Consider the following 14,556-nt stretch of genomic DNA (forward strand, 5'->3'; position numbering starts at 1 on the left):
AAACTCAAATTTATTTTCATACCAAAAGAGGGGTTCAATTGAGCTCAAATGTTCACAGGCTTGTTATTTCATACCTATGTTGAGATACACCAAGTGAGAAGACTGGTCTTTGACAATAGGGGTCCAGTGTCTTTAATTAATCTATCTAGTCGTTCCCAGGAGCCAGCAACCCAATAGTCTTGGTTCCAAGACCATTGGTGTTGCGCGGTCACACACAACCAACGTTCCGATTATGCACAGCAAAAACTGTACACGCTTGTAATGAACGAACGATAGCGGGCGCTCTGTTTCTCTGATTTCCGGATCTCACCATAGACCTTATCGCAAATACCAATGCGCAAGCGCAGACTGTTGAATGGGGTGCATTGTGGGATAGATATGAATCAAATTTGGATACCAGCTAGACCACAATGCACCTAATTCCAAGCTTTACGCGCGCGCCCCAATGGGTACGTTCGTTTTAGCTTCCCTGGGTCGACCCCGTCGTGTGGCGTTTTTTCTTTCCAGGACGAACGTGTGCAGATAATTACCCACGTTCGTCCTGGAAAAAAAACGCCACACACCGGGGAAGACCCAGGGCAGCTAAACGAACGCATCCAGTATTTCCGAAAAGGTCTATGTCTGGCTAAATCAGTAAACAGAGCGCCCGCTAGCGTTCGTTCATTACAAGCGTGTACAGTTTTAGCCGTGCATAGATCGAAACGTTGGTTGTGTGTGACCGCGCAACACCAATGGTCTTGGAACCAAGACTAGCAACCCAATACCAACAGAGCCTCAATTTTGTGTTTTTTCTTTTGTAAAGTCTTACTGGCAAGACATCTTCCGAACCGGGCTGGTTGAAGTACCAAACTGTTTATTTATTTGTTATTTATTGATTCATTTTTTCTTTTTCTTTTTTATTATTGATATTATTATTTTTTTTTTTTTCTCTTGTCTTGTCTTTTTTTTTTTTTTTTTTGGGGGGGGCGTACTGTTTCTTACACTGATTGAAAATACTTGATACTCCTTTATAATCAGTGCTCACATACACCGTAGGCATTTCTGTTCAACAACATGTCCTTTTCTGCTTAGCATTTTTCCACTTGCACATAGTTTTTCAAGGGAATTCGTTATTTGCTTCCTACTATCTTAGACTCAAAACATACTACTAGAGAATACTCTAAGCAAATAGAAGATCATTTTTAAATGATTAATTGTTTTTTTAACCCGATAAGTTTGTTACAACCAAACTGCTCCGGAGGTGTCCATGAATTGTGTGATACAAAAAATTGGCAAAATAATTACAGCAACGATTACAACAGTACATGAACCGGATTATTCTTTGCGGCCTTGTTGGGGATCGACGAGATGCACCCGATGATCCCTAGTCCCCCCCCTCCCGAGTTCCACCCTGGACCCGCCCTTGTATGTTCCCTCTCTTTGTTTTTTATGAATTGTAATTTTAACTGTATTTTGGCCGTTAGCCACGGATGTAAAAAAAGAAATAAACTACCTACCTATCTATCCATCTATCTATTCCTATAGACCTCATTCTCCAGTCCCTGTGTTCCACAGTTACCCTTAGTCCATATGTTCTACAGTCCTTATGTTCCCCAGACCACATAGAGTTAGAGTTAGAGTTAGGGTTAGGATTACTCTGTGGGGAACAATTAATATAATGGACTGGGAACATGTGGAACATCGGTACGCTCCCGTTTGGGAACAGCATCTCACCCCTGCACGCAATAACAAAACTTCACCAACCGCGGGGCAGATTCGACGATACAAACCGAGTGGTTGCCATACTTGTTGATGCGGCTGATGTCTCCAACCAGTTCATAAGGAGATGATTGCGTGGTACCTCCTGGAAGTTTTCTTAAAGTGCCTTCAAAAATCGCGTCGCTAGGCGTTGTGTGAACAGTGACCTGGAAAAGAGGCGGGAGCTCACTGACGTCAACTGGTGTCTTGTTATATATTTGTCTTGATTTGTTAGAACTCTTCCAATCTTTCTGCTTAAACGTCAGGACCTACATAGAGGAAAATAATAAAATGAAAAACAATAATGGTGACGACATCATCTTAACTAGCTAATCCCGACGGCTGTTGTTTAGCATTTATTTCGCTCGGAAAAGATGGGTTGGCATTTTGATTTATTTTTCAATGAGGTTAACATACCATATTTAAAAAAAATTATGCTAGGATATTTTTAAGAAGCACAATCTTCAAAAACGTACCGGCAAAATACACTGGAACCACTGGTGTTGGATATGGACCATAATAAGGAGGTTTAGCTGCACGTTACGCGCGCAAAAACGTGAACGTGAACGTCGGAAAACTGTGTCGTTTAAAGGTGACGTCACCACTTTGGGCTTATTGCATGCTCACGTATGACGTCTGCACGTCCGTACCTGACGTGAGAAACGGTTACATTCACGTATGCTTAAAACGTGAGTTTTTTACAACAAAAATTGTTGACGTTCATGTTTTTGCTCGCGTAGCGTGCAGCTAATGACGAAAGTTAGACTTGAGTCACGTCCATCACCCACCTTGTCGTTAGTTAGCAACTTAACAGCGTGTGATACCTCATGGAGCTCAAGTTGTGCACATTTATTTCTGAACAGTTGTGTCTTGTTATTGATGATTTGTACTAAAACTTCTGCCAGCTCCTGCGCCTAAATAAATAAGAAGAATTGAACAAAACATTACACATTGTTGTAATAATAATAATAGTAATAACTAGACATAAAATTCTTGTTAATTACAAAAATACGGTGTTCGGTTGGGCGTTACGTGATGACGTAGTTCAAAAACATTGAACCATAAAGATGACTTTTACTACAACGTGTCGTTAATTTTTATAGTTAAACTTGTGTCACAGTTTTTAAAGGAACACGTTGCCTTGGATCGGTCGATTTGGTCTTTGAAAAGCGTTTGTAACCGTTTTTTATAAAATGCATATCGGTAGAAAGATGTTGTAAAAGTAGAATACAATGATCCACACAAACATACCTCGAAATTGCGTGGTTTTCCTTTTACCTCGTCGACTAATACGTCGGCCATTTATGGGGGTCAAAATTTTGACTCCCATAAATGGCCGACCATGTTAGTTCGCACAGTAGAAGGAAAACCACGCAATTTGGAGGCAAACTTGTGTGGATCATTGTATTCTACTTTTAAAACATCTTTCCAACCATATGCATTTTATAAAAAACGGTTACAAACGCTTTTGTTTTGACCAACTCGTCCGATCCAAGGCAACGTGTTCCTTTAACGACTCATTTTTTTCTTCACAAATGCAATATTTTTGTGTGAGATTGGCTTTAGGTTTTAATTTGCAATTTATGGAAACCCTTTTAAAATTAAGCTACCTCTGCACGGGATGAGGTTAAATTTTCAAATGTTGTCCAAGTCTTTATCTATCCGATGCTGAAATATGAACATCATAGCTTTTCTATTCGTTGAGATACAGCAACAAGCAAATGGTCAATTTTCAAAATTAAAAACCCTGTCATGACGTCATCAATGACGCCATCATTCCCAAAATATGGCGGTTTCTTCCACTCACTATTGCCTATGAACATAGTAAGTTTTAAGTTTCTACAAGCTTTTCTTTTGTTTAAAAGCTCAAAAGTTGTTTCAAATCATTTCAAATCATTTCACAGTCACTTTCGGTTTAAACAGGTCAAAAGGTCAACGAAAGTTCACCAACATATCCATTTCTGTAAAGTACGTAAAGCCCTTTCATATGATGTATAGATTGTCAAAATAGCTTATGTAGTTTAAGAAATATGTACTTAGGAAATATTGACGACTGTAGAAAAGATTGTAAGGGGCATGTATGTTTTAACCGCCTTGAACGAAGACTATTCTTCATGAAGCTTTTTCGCGCTCTATGGATGATCACTGGAGCGTGACTCTCCCGCACAGCTAATACATTGCACGTTGTGTGTATGCCTAAGTGTAATGTTTATGCACATACCAACGGGGAATGTACGTTGTTCTTTAGACGTGAATTTTGAAATCTTCAACCTCTCTTTTGAGCCAGAAGACAAGATCAAAATGGGGTCATGTCTGTGAGGCGTTTACAGAGTTTTTAATGCCCTTTCCGATGATGTATTGATTGTAAAAATCCCTCATGAATTTTAGAATTTTCAACCTCGATTTTGTACCAGAAGACAAGATCAAAAAGGGGTCATGTCTGCGAGGCGTTCACCGCTGCTTACTCGCTGACAGTTAGTTTTGCGCATGTGCGAAGTTGTTGACGAGCGCTCTCTTGAGTCAAAATCGTAAACAAAACATAGCCTTTCAACCGTTGAAAACGATCTAGGGTCATCGCGATTTTTGACCAATTAAAAGCCAAGATGGAAAAATAACATGAATATGCAATGAAGTTAGTTGCGATGGTCGGATTTTGAGTCAAATTGATCCTTCAAAATCTACGTAATGTGAATTTTCTTGTTGAGAAATAGACCTCACACGTAAGAAATATATAACAACTAATGTTTTCCACTCAAAATTGAGAGAGCAAACCCTTTGAAAACAATTCCCTGTTTATTTTTGTAACACATGACGACGTTCTGGTGAAGCATTTTTATCAAGAGTAATGTACACAAGCATTGGGCAATTGTCGCTTTTTGTGACGTGTGCAAACTGTAATAAACATTGTGCATTGTATGCGTTTGTTTAGTTTGTATGTGAAACATGTGGGCCGCGTCAGAAAAACGTTGGTGGAATCCCACTGATTTTAATTAATCCAGAGGGTTTGCTGCTATATAAACGGAATAATTTGATAGAATAATAATTTTCCTCTACAACAAATATTGTTTTAATATCAGGGAAATTCAATTTTACTCACAAACGCCAACAAAACTCATCGTTAAAGTCATAGAAACATGCACAAAACAGCGATGGGGTCACTGCTGTGAATAATTTATCTAATGTTGGACTTTCTGAAAATCTCGCGCATGCGCAAAACTATTTGGCACTCGATGTAGAGCTCTGAACAGCGGTGCGTTTACGGAGTTTTTGTTGACCTTTCCGATGTTGTATTGATTGTAAGAATCACTCATGTAGATCAAAAGTTATGATTTTTTGAAATAATAAACTTTGAGTTAGTGTATCTCGTCAACTGATGACTTTTGCATCATCTACTGGTTGTTGTGTACAGGTGTGCAAAGTTTCAACTTAATAATGCAAGCTTCGCCTCTATGCTTTTTCTTGCGGACAATCGACAGCGAGAGGAAGAAGAAAAACCCCCAAAAAGAAAAAAACGAACAATAACAAAGAGTTGTTCAGGCTGTTACCCGAACACCTAAAAACTAAAACTCAATGCAAAACACATGTAGGGGATGGAGGGGCTCATAAAAAGCAAACCTTAACGAGTACGGACCCCCCCCCCCCCCCCATTTTTCTAACGAATAAAGCAATGTAAGCAATTCTATTTAGTGGGTGTAATCTTATGTAGCGGCAAAACAATTCAAAGTTACAGGAAGAACAAACACAAAAACAGCGTAAAATAAAACTTAACCATATATAACATATAAACAAAATAGGCAAAATAAATACTAGAGAAGAAATTGGGCCCCACAACTCTTGCTGAAAAAAAAACATGTCGAAATATACCATTGTTATCCATTAGAGACGTTTTGTAGTCACTTTGGTTGGGGAGCGAGGAATCTAGCACAAAACACACGAAAATCCCATGGCTGGGACATCAGCTAGTTTAAATACACCAGATAAATATATTATATGGATATTCTTTTGAATATTTTATTTTGTGCATATGGTCCGTGATTCATGGTCCGTTGAATATAAGTGGGCGGTCGTGTATCGACAACAGACTTTTATCCTTTTGATCACCATCAGCTCCATGTATAATAAACTTCAAGGGCTGACGATTGCACTTTTGGAATTGTCATTGTTAAACTCCCGTTCCATTGTGCGCTCTGTTACCCTCCACGCATAGATTTTCTTGTGAATAGTAGCTGTGTATGATTAATAATCTGGCAATAACAAACTTTTATCATTCTGAACTGAACGCTTGATTTATTATCTAGAGGTAAATGCTCGAGGCAAGTAAGAGTATTGTGCACGTACACCATGTAGTTTTGTTGGAAACCTATGGTGGCCCCGAAGGGACATCGCATAACGCAAACGTGTGCGCACACGTATGCAATGTCGTGAAACAAATCGCGAATATATGCGCACACGTATACAATATCGTTAAACAATTCGCGAATATGTGCGCACACGTATGCAATGTCGTGAAACAATTCGCGAATATGTGCGCACACGTATGCAATGTCGTGAAACAAATCGCGAATATGTGCGCACACGTATGCAATCTCGTGAACCAAATCGTGAATATGTGCGCACACGTATGCAATTTCGTGAACCAAATCGTGAATATGTGCGCACACGAGTGCGATTTGTTTTGCAATGTCGTGAATTTTATTGCATACCATGTTGCATACCATTAGGATGATGTCATAATTGTGGATAATTTGTTACCGATCTAGGGAGTACTGTGGCGCTACAGCAGGCTACCTCTGTAAAGCATGTGTATACACAGGAACTTGGCACCAGGCCAAGGACGACCACACGCCTCGCTTGCCTCACAACAAAGACTACTGCTGCAATGACTACCGCTTATCTCACTGTTGGAAATAAACCCCCCAGATCATTAGACATTTTATTCAAAGGTATGCAACATGGTATGCAATTAAATTCACGACATCGCAAATAATATCCGCAGACGTGTGCGCACATATTCGCGAATTGTTTCACGACATTGCATACGTGTGCGCACATATTCGCGAATTGTTTCACGACATTGCATACGTGTGCGCACATATTTGCGAATTGTTTCACGACATTGCATACGTGTGCGCACATATTCGCGAATTGTTTCACGACATTGCATTCGTGTGCGCACATATTTGCGAATTGTTTCACGACATTGCATACGTATGCGCACACGTTTGCGATATGCGATGTCCCTTCAGGGCCACCATAGAAACCGTTTGCTAACAGCCATTTATGTTACCCTTTGAAATAAAATCAGAAAATTTATAAGTTTGCTTGTTGCATAAAATTAAATTGAAGATGATGCCTCAATTGGTTTTTACAATCAGAGCTGGACTCTAGACTGACGTGTTGGACTCCTTGAACACTCCAAGTGGTTCAATAGGTACAATTCCAATAGGTGCAATTCCATTACTTATGCTGATGTTCTCATGATGTCAGCATCAACAGGAAGTTCCAACAACTTTGTCCCCTTGTACAATTAAATATGCAAATATGGGTCACGTGGTTAATTAATTACGATTTTTTTTATTTTTGGGGGGTCGGTGGTTTGACGTTTGATCTAGTACGACTTGATTTCACATCATCGTGTCATGCATGCAATCAGGTTATGTTTGGCTAACAATTGAGAAAAAGAAAAGGCAACACTGTCGATATAAAGATAAGAATCTAACTTAAATACATGTATTACAAAAATAAATATTTTTTAGTTTTGGGGGATAAAAAAATATTTTGATTTCACACGGAGACTCGAACTCGCAGGTATCAGAGATGTGTGCGCGACTGATGACCACTAGATCATCGGGCCTGATGCATCATACGAGGGTTTACATGTATTTGTATCAACAGAGGAGATTATGATACGGTGAAATAATTCTTGTGTCATGATTTTGCGAACATTGTCACTAAATATGAACTGCTAACGCCTTTAACTATTAAGTAGGGTTGAAATGTAGTATTAGATGCCTTTAGGGGTTTTTGACGACGACATTTTTTTGGAAGCTTTTTCGCGCTCTATTGATGATCACTGGAGCGTGACTCTCCTGCACAGCTAATACATTGCACGTTGTGTGTATGCCTAAGTGTTATGTTTATGCACATACCAACGGGGGATGTACGTTGTTCTTTAGACGTGATTTTTGAAATTTTTGTATTTTAGAATGTTCAACCTCGATTTTGAACCAGAAGACAAGATCAAAAAGGGGTCATGTCTGCGAGGCGTTTACGGAGTTTTTGTTGACCTTTCCGATGTTGTATTGATTGTAAGAATCACTCATGTAGATCAAAAGTTATGATTTTTTGAAAAAATAAACTTTGAGCTAGTGTATCTCGTCAACTGATGACGTCATCGTGACGTAACAACTTTTGCATCATCTACTGGTTATTGTCTACAGGTGTGCAAAGTTTCAACTTAATAATGCAAGCTTTGCATCTATGCTTTTTCTTGCGGACAATCGACAGCGAGAGGAAGAAGAAAAACCCCCAAAAAGAAAAAAACGAACAACAACAAAGAGTTGTTCAGGCTGTTACCCGAACACCTAAAAACTAAAAATCAATGCAAAACACATGTAGGGGATGGAGGGGCCCATAAAAAGCAAACCTTAACGAGTACGGACCCCCCCCCCCCTTTTTTCTAACGAATAAAGCAATGTAAACAATTCTATTTAGTGGGTGTAATCTTATGTAGCGGCAAAACAATTCAAAATTACAGGAAGAACAAACACAAAAACAGTTAGCGTAAAATAAAACTTAACCATATATAACAGATAAACAAAATAGGCAAAATAAATACTAGAGAAATTGGGCCCCACAACTCTTGCTGGAAAAAACCCATGTCGAAATATACCATTGTTATCCATTAGAGACGTTTTGTAGTCACTTTGGTTGGGGAGCGAGGAATCTAGCACTAAACACACGGAAATCCCATGGCTGAGACATCAGCTAGTTTAAATACACCAGAAGATTTTAAAGTATAAAGGCTTATAGTTTGATGAATAATATGACGAAAACAAAGTTTTATTCTTTTGAACTGAATTCATGATTTATTGTCTCATTTTTCTCACGTAGCCGTTTAGTAGGGTGAAAACGTGACGACAGAAACACTATTTTGCTAGTACATGTACACCATGTAATGTTAGTTGGAAGCAGTTTGCTAGCAGCCATTAATCCTTTTTAAATAAAATCAGTAAATTAATAGTTTTGCTTGTTACATAAAATAAAATTGAAGAGGATGCCTGAATTGACTAATACAATCGGAGTTGGATGAAGTGTAGACTTGATTCAAGTCTTAGATTATGGTTATTCTTCTTCATCCCAGGCACGAAAAACGCCCCCACATTATTAGCGATCACGCGGGCCCTAACGCGCAATCTCAATACGCACACGTTGCAACGTGTGCAGGCTGTGTATAAGTAAACTTCTTAATTAGGTGTTCGGGTATTGACCCCGAACACCTCTTATTTTTGTTCGGTTTTTTTTACTTCTTCTTCTTCTTCTTCTTCTCAGCGTCCCTTGTCCGCTAACAAAAGCGCCTTTCCCAAATTCGTATGAACTTGAAACTTCACACATAGTTAGCGATTTATTAGGAGAAGAAACCGTGTGAGTTACGTCATGATGACGTCATAAATTCTTGAGTTATGAATTTTCAAAGTTTATTATTTCAAAAAATCAAAACTTTTGGTCTACATGATGGGTTGTTACAATCGACACATCATCGGAAAGTTCGTTAAAAACTCCGTAAATGCCTCGCAGACGTAATCCCATTTTGAGCTCGTCTTCTGGTTCAAAATCGAGTTTGAAAGTTCACAATTTCTTGTATAAAGAACTACGAAATTTCCCCATTGGCTGTGCGTAACACTTGTGGCGTACACGTATAGTGTATTAGGCAAAATTATTTGGTGGCATGCTGCCAAGTTTGTTGTACTCTGTGCCATAGCGTGATATGCATAGAGCTATATAGCTATGCAGAACGCTGCGAAAACGATTTCATTTCAATCTTCAGCGTCAAATTGTTCAAATGTTACCCTTCTGATGGCTTAGTGGTCAATGTGGAATTGAAGACGAAGTTTCGCTGAGATGGCCACCTACTTCAGTGATTCATGGGACTTTCAATTATGTGAGAAAACAATAGTACAAAATGACGAACATTGGTCATGTTTTGGTTAAACACCGAGAAGAATAGATACGTTACATCGATCGACCACTCCCCCCGCGTGAAGGGCGTTTTGGGCCCACGGCATTCACGTCAGTATTACGATATCTATTACTTCTTGAACTTAGCATAATCATCAATTGTTTTGATTATTTGTTAAAACAACTATCCAAGTTATTTTGAGTTAAATATTTTAAAGAAAAAAAATCTCTGAAATAACATAAGCCCTTTCAAACTTTCTCTAGTAGGAAAGGACGTTACGTAACCTAATCTATTTCTACCTCCATGCACAGACATGGATGTTACAATACAAAACATTCAAAGAAAACAGAATGGTTAAAGCATAAGGCCCAAGCAATTAGGAGTGGTCTTGCTAAAATAAACTGCCGGATTAAACAAAACTTTAGTACAAACAAATCAATAAAACAATCCAGATTTTCATCTTCTTCTTCTCTCCGTCCCTTGTCCTCGAACAAAAGCACACTCGTATGAACTTGAAACTTCGCACATAGTTAGATATGCATTAGGAGTGGAATAATGTGTTAGTTAGGTCATGATGACGTCATCCATTCTTGAGTAACAAAAATTCAAATTATTATTTCAAAAAATCATTATTTTTGATCCACGTTTTTTTTTTTACTTCTTTTTTAAAATATATCAATAGAGCGCGAAAAAGCTTCATGAAGAATAGTCTTCGTTCAAGGCGGTTAAAACATACATGCCCCTTACAGTCTTTTCTTCAGTCGTCAGTTAATATTTCCTAAGTTCATATTTCCTAAACTACATATAAGCTATTTTGACAATCTGTACCGTACTTGACAGAGATGGATATGTTGGTGAACTTTCTTGACCTTTTGACCTGTTTAAACGGGAAGTGACTGTGAAATGATTTGAAAGGGCGTGGTTTATTGTCTTTTAGGTCGAAATAAACATCCTTTGATGCTTTACCATCACACCATACAAGTCTGGCAAAGGTCTGGTTTAAAACAAATATTACCGATGACGTCACCAAACATACACTTTTACTAGATGACGTAATCATGTGGTTTTGACAGTTTTTGTAATTTGAACCATTTATTACAAATCTTGAGAACAAAGCAAGGTGTAATATTTGTTTTTGAATCCAGGCTTTTACTCCCGGAAACCGAACACCTTGAGTTTGTTCACAAACTCTCAATCTCTAGTTAGTTACTGTAAGTCGACTTGGTGAGATAAATTATGTCAGTAAGTCGACTTACCATTTTATCAAAGTCGACTTGGTGAGATAAATTATGTTGTTAAGTCAACTGATTGTTTTGAATAAGTCGACTTAGCAAAATAATATGTCGGCAAGTAACTGATTCCATGAAATAAGTCGTCTTGATGAGCTAGCGTATGTCGGTAACTCGATATGTCGGATGGCACTCCTGGAGCTCCGTACCTTTTGCCAGTCGATGGAAAATCACGCCATGTGCACGCACATATGGCACTGGCGTATAATGTGTAAACAAGTTTGAACAAGCTATAGACACGAGGGGTATGCTGCGTTAGGCATAAACTCTTAGGCCAAGAAAATATACAAATGCTTACTTTTGAACCGTAAGACAAGGTCAAAATGGGATTATGTCTGCGAGGCGTTTACGGAGTTTCGAATGATGATTCCGATGATGTATTGATTATAAGAATCCCCTGTGTAGATCAGAAGTAATGATTTTATATTAATAAACAACTTTGAATGACCATCATTCAAGAACGATTGACGTCATCATGACGTAACTTAAACGGTTTCCTCTCCTTATGAATATCTAACTTTGTGTGAAGTTTCAAGTTCATACGAGTTTGGAAAAGGTGCTTTTGTTAGCGGACAAGGTATTTTTGAGTTGGCCGAACAAACTTAAAAATACACTAGACTCAAGTTTTTGTCATAACAAAAACAAGGTGTTCGGCTTCCGGGAGTACAAAAATACACCCTGGTTGACAATTATCAAAGGAAAAACCCATGAAAATAAGCCTTTTCACAGCATTTTACATGCACTTCCGGTTTAGAAAGGTCAAAAGGTCAAGAGAAGGTCACCAACATATCCATTTTTGTGAAGTACGTAAACCCCTTTCATATGATGTATAGATTGTCAAAATAGCTTTTGTGGTTGAGGACATAGAAACTTATGAATGACGACTGGAGAAGAGACTAACTAAACGAAAGGGAAATGTTTATTGAAAACGCCTTGAAAACATACTATAAACGAAGCTGATATAATATTTTTTAAAAGAAGTAAAAAAAAAAAAAACAAACAACAACATCAACAACTGGTTTAGCGGGTTTCCCATCCAAGTACTGACCGGGCCCGATGTTGCTTAACTTCACTGATCGGACGAGAACCGGTGTGATCAACGCAGTACGGTAGTAGTCAAAACAAAAAATGTATTTTTGACGAAAATACACAAAAAATCTGATTTGAACCAGAAGACAAGGTAAAAATGGGGTCATGTCTGCGAGGCCTTTACGGAGTTTTTAACGACCTTTCCGATTATGTATCGATTGTAAGAATCCATCACGTGGATCAAAAATAATGACTTTTTGAAATAATAAACTTTGAATTTTTATAACTCAAGAATGGATGCCGTCATCATGACCTAACTAACACATTATTCCACTCCTAATGCATATCTAACTATGTGCGAAGTTTCAAGTTCATACGAGTTTGGGAAGTGTGCTTTTGTTCGAGGACAAGGGACGAAGAGAAGAAGAAGATGAAAATCTGGATTGTTTTATTTATTTGTTTGTACTAAAGTTTTCTTTAATCCGGCAGTTTATTTTAGCAAGACCACTCCCTAATTGCTTGGGCACTATACTTTAACCATTCTGTTTTCTTTGAATGTTTTGTATTGTAACATCCATGTCTGTGCATGGAGGTAGAAACAGATTAGTTTACGTAACGTCCTTTCCTACTAGAGAAAGTTTAAAAGGGCTTATGTTATTCCAGAGATTTTTTTTCTTCAAACTATTTAACTCAGAATAACTTGGATTGTTGTTTTAACAAATAATCAAAACAATTGATGATTAAGCTAAGTTCAAGAAGTAATAAATATTGTAATACTGACGTGAATTCCGTGGGCCCAAAACGCCCTTCACCCGGGGGGAGTGGTCGATCGATGTAACGTCTCTATTCTTCTCGGTGTTTAACCAAAACATGACCAATGTTCGTCTTTTTGTACTGTTGTTTTCTCACATAATTAAAAGTCCCTTGAATCACTGAAGTAGGTGGCCATCTCAGCGAAACTTCGTCTTCAATTCCACATTGACCACTAAGCCATCAGAAGGGTAACATTTGAACAATTTGACGCCGAAGATTGAGAGGAAATCGTTTTCGCAGCGTTCTGCATAAATAGAGCTATACAGCTCTAAATAATAGAGCTATATAGCTCTATGCATATCACGTTATGGCACGGAGTACAATAAACTTGGCAGCATGCCACCAAATAAATGATGCCTAATACACTACACGTGTACGACACACGTGTTACGCACAACCAATGGGGAAATTTCGTAGTTCTTTATACATGAAATTATGAATTTTCAAACTCGATTTTGAACCAGAAGACGAGATCAAAATGGGATCATGTCTGCGAGGCATTTACGGAGTTTTTAACGAACTTTCCGATGATGTGTCGATTGTAACAACCCATCATCAATCGACCCATCATGTAGATCAAAAGTTATGATTTTTTGCAATAATAAACTTTGAAAATTCATAAGTCAAGAATTGATGACGTCATCGTGACGTAACTCAAACGGTTTCTTCTCCTAATAAATATCTAACTATGTGTGAAGTTAGAAGTTCATACAGGTTTGGGAAGTGTGCTTTTGTTAGAGGGCAAGGGACGGAGATGTATTTTTGAAGAAAAATATACAATTGCAAACTTTGACCTTCCGGTACGAACGGAAGGAGGGGTCATACGATTTTGACGTTAACTTTTTAAATGTAGTCCCAGTCTTGATCTATCAGATGCGTAATTATGAATATCATAACTGTAAAATTCGAAGACATATAGCGAAAAGCAAATGGTCACTTTTTGAACCTAAAAACCTTGTAATTCGACATCTGATGACGTCATCATGACGAAACTAAACGGTTTCATCTACTAATGAATATCTAACAATGTGTGAAGTTTCAAGTTTATGTGAGCTTAGCAAGTATGTCTTTTAAACCAGACCTTTGCCAGACTTGTATGCTGTGGTGATGGTTAAGCATCAAAGGATGTATATTTCAACCTAAAAGGCAATAAACAACGCCCTTTCAAATCATTTCACAGTCACATCCGGTTTAAACAGGTCAAAAGGTCAACGAAAGTTCACCAACATATCCATTTCTGTAAAGTACGTAACGCCCTTTCATATGATGTATAGATTGTCAAAATAGCTTATGTAGTTTAGGTTATATGTACTTAGGAAATATTGACGACTGTAGAAAAGACTGTAAGGGGCATGTATGTTTTTCCGCCTTGAACGAAGACTATTCTTCATGAAGCTTTTTCGCGCTCTATGGATGATCACTGGAGCGTGACTCTGCTGCACCGCTAATACACTACACGTTGTGTGTATGCCTACGTGCAATGTTTATGCACATACCAATGGGGATTTA

General features: G+C 38.2%; 1 protein-coding gene across 1 annotated transcript in view; it reads right to left on the minus strand.

The window, feature by feature from the left end:
- Positions 1 to 1,709: 1,709 nt before the first annotated feature.
- The window catches only part of LOC139951507 (uncharacterized), a 33,873-nt gene continuing 21,026 nt past the window's right edge, over positions 1,710 to 14,556 (minus strand). The window contains exons 3-4 of the mRNA XM_071950438.1: positions 2,526 to 2,651; positions 1,710 to 2,006 (exon numbers count right to left, since the gene is read on the minus strand). Of these exons, the coding sequence (XP_071806539.1) occupies positions 1,710 to 2,006; positions 2,526 to 2,651 (423 nt within the window). The remainder of the gene's footprint in view (positions 2,007 to 2,525; positions 2,652 to 14,556) is intronic.

This window comes from Asterias amurensis, chromosome 19, assembly GCF_032118995.1.
Source record: "Asterias amurensis chromosome 19, ASM3211899v1".
Lineage (NCBI taxonomy): Eukaryota > Metazoa > Echinodermata > Asteroidea > Forcipulatida > Asteriidae > Asterias > Asterias amurensis.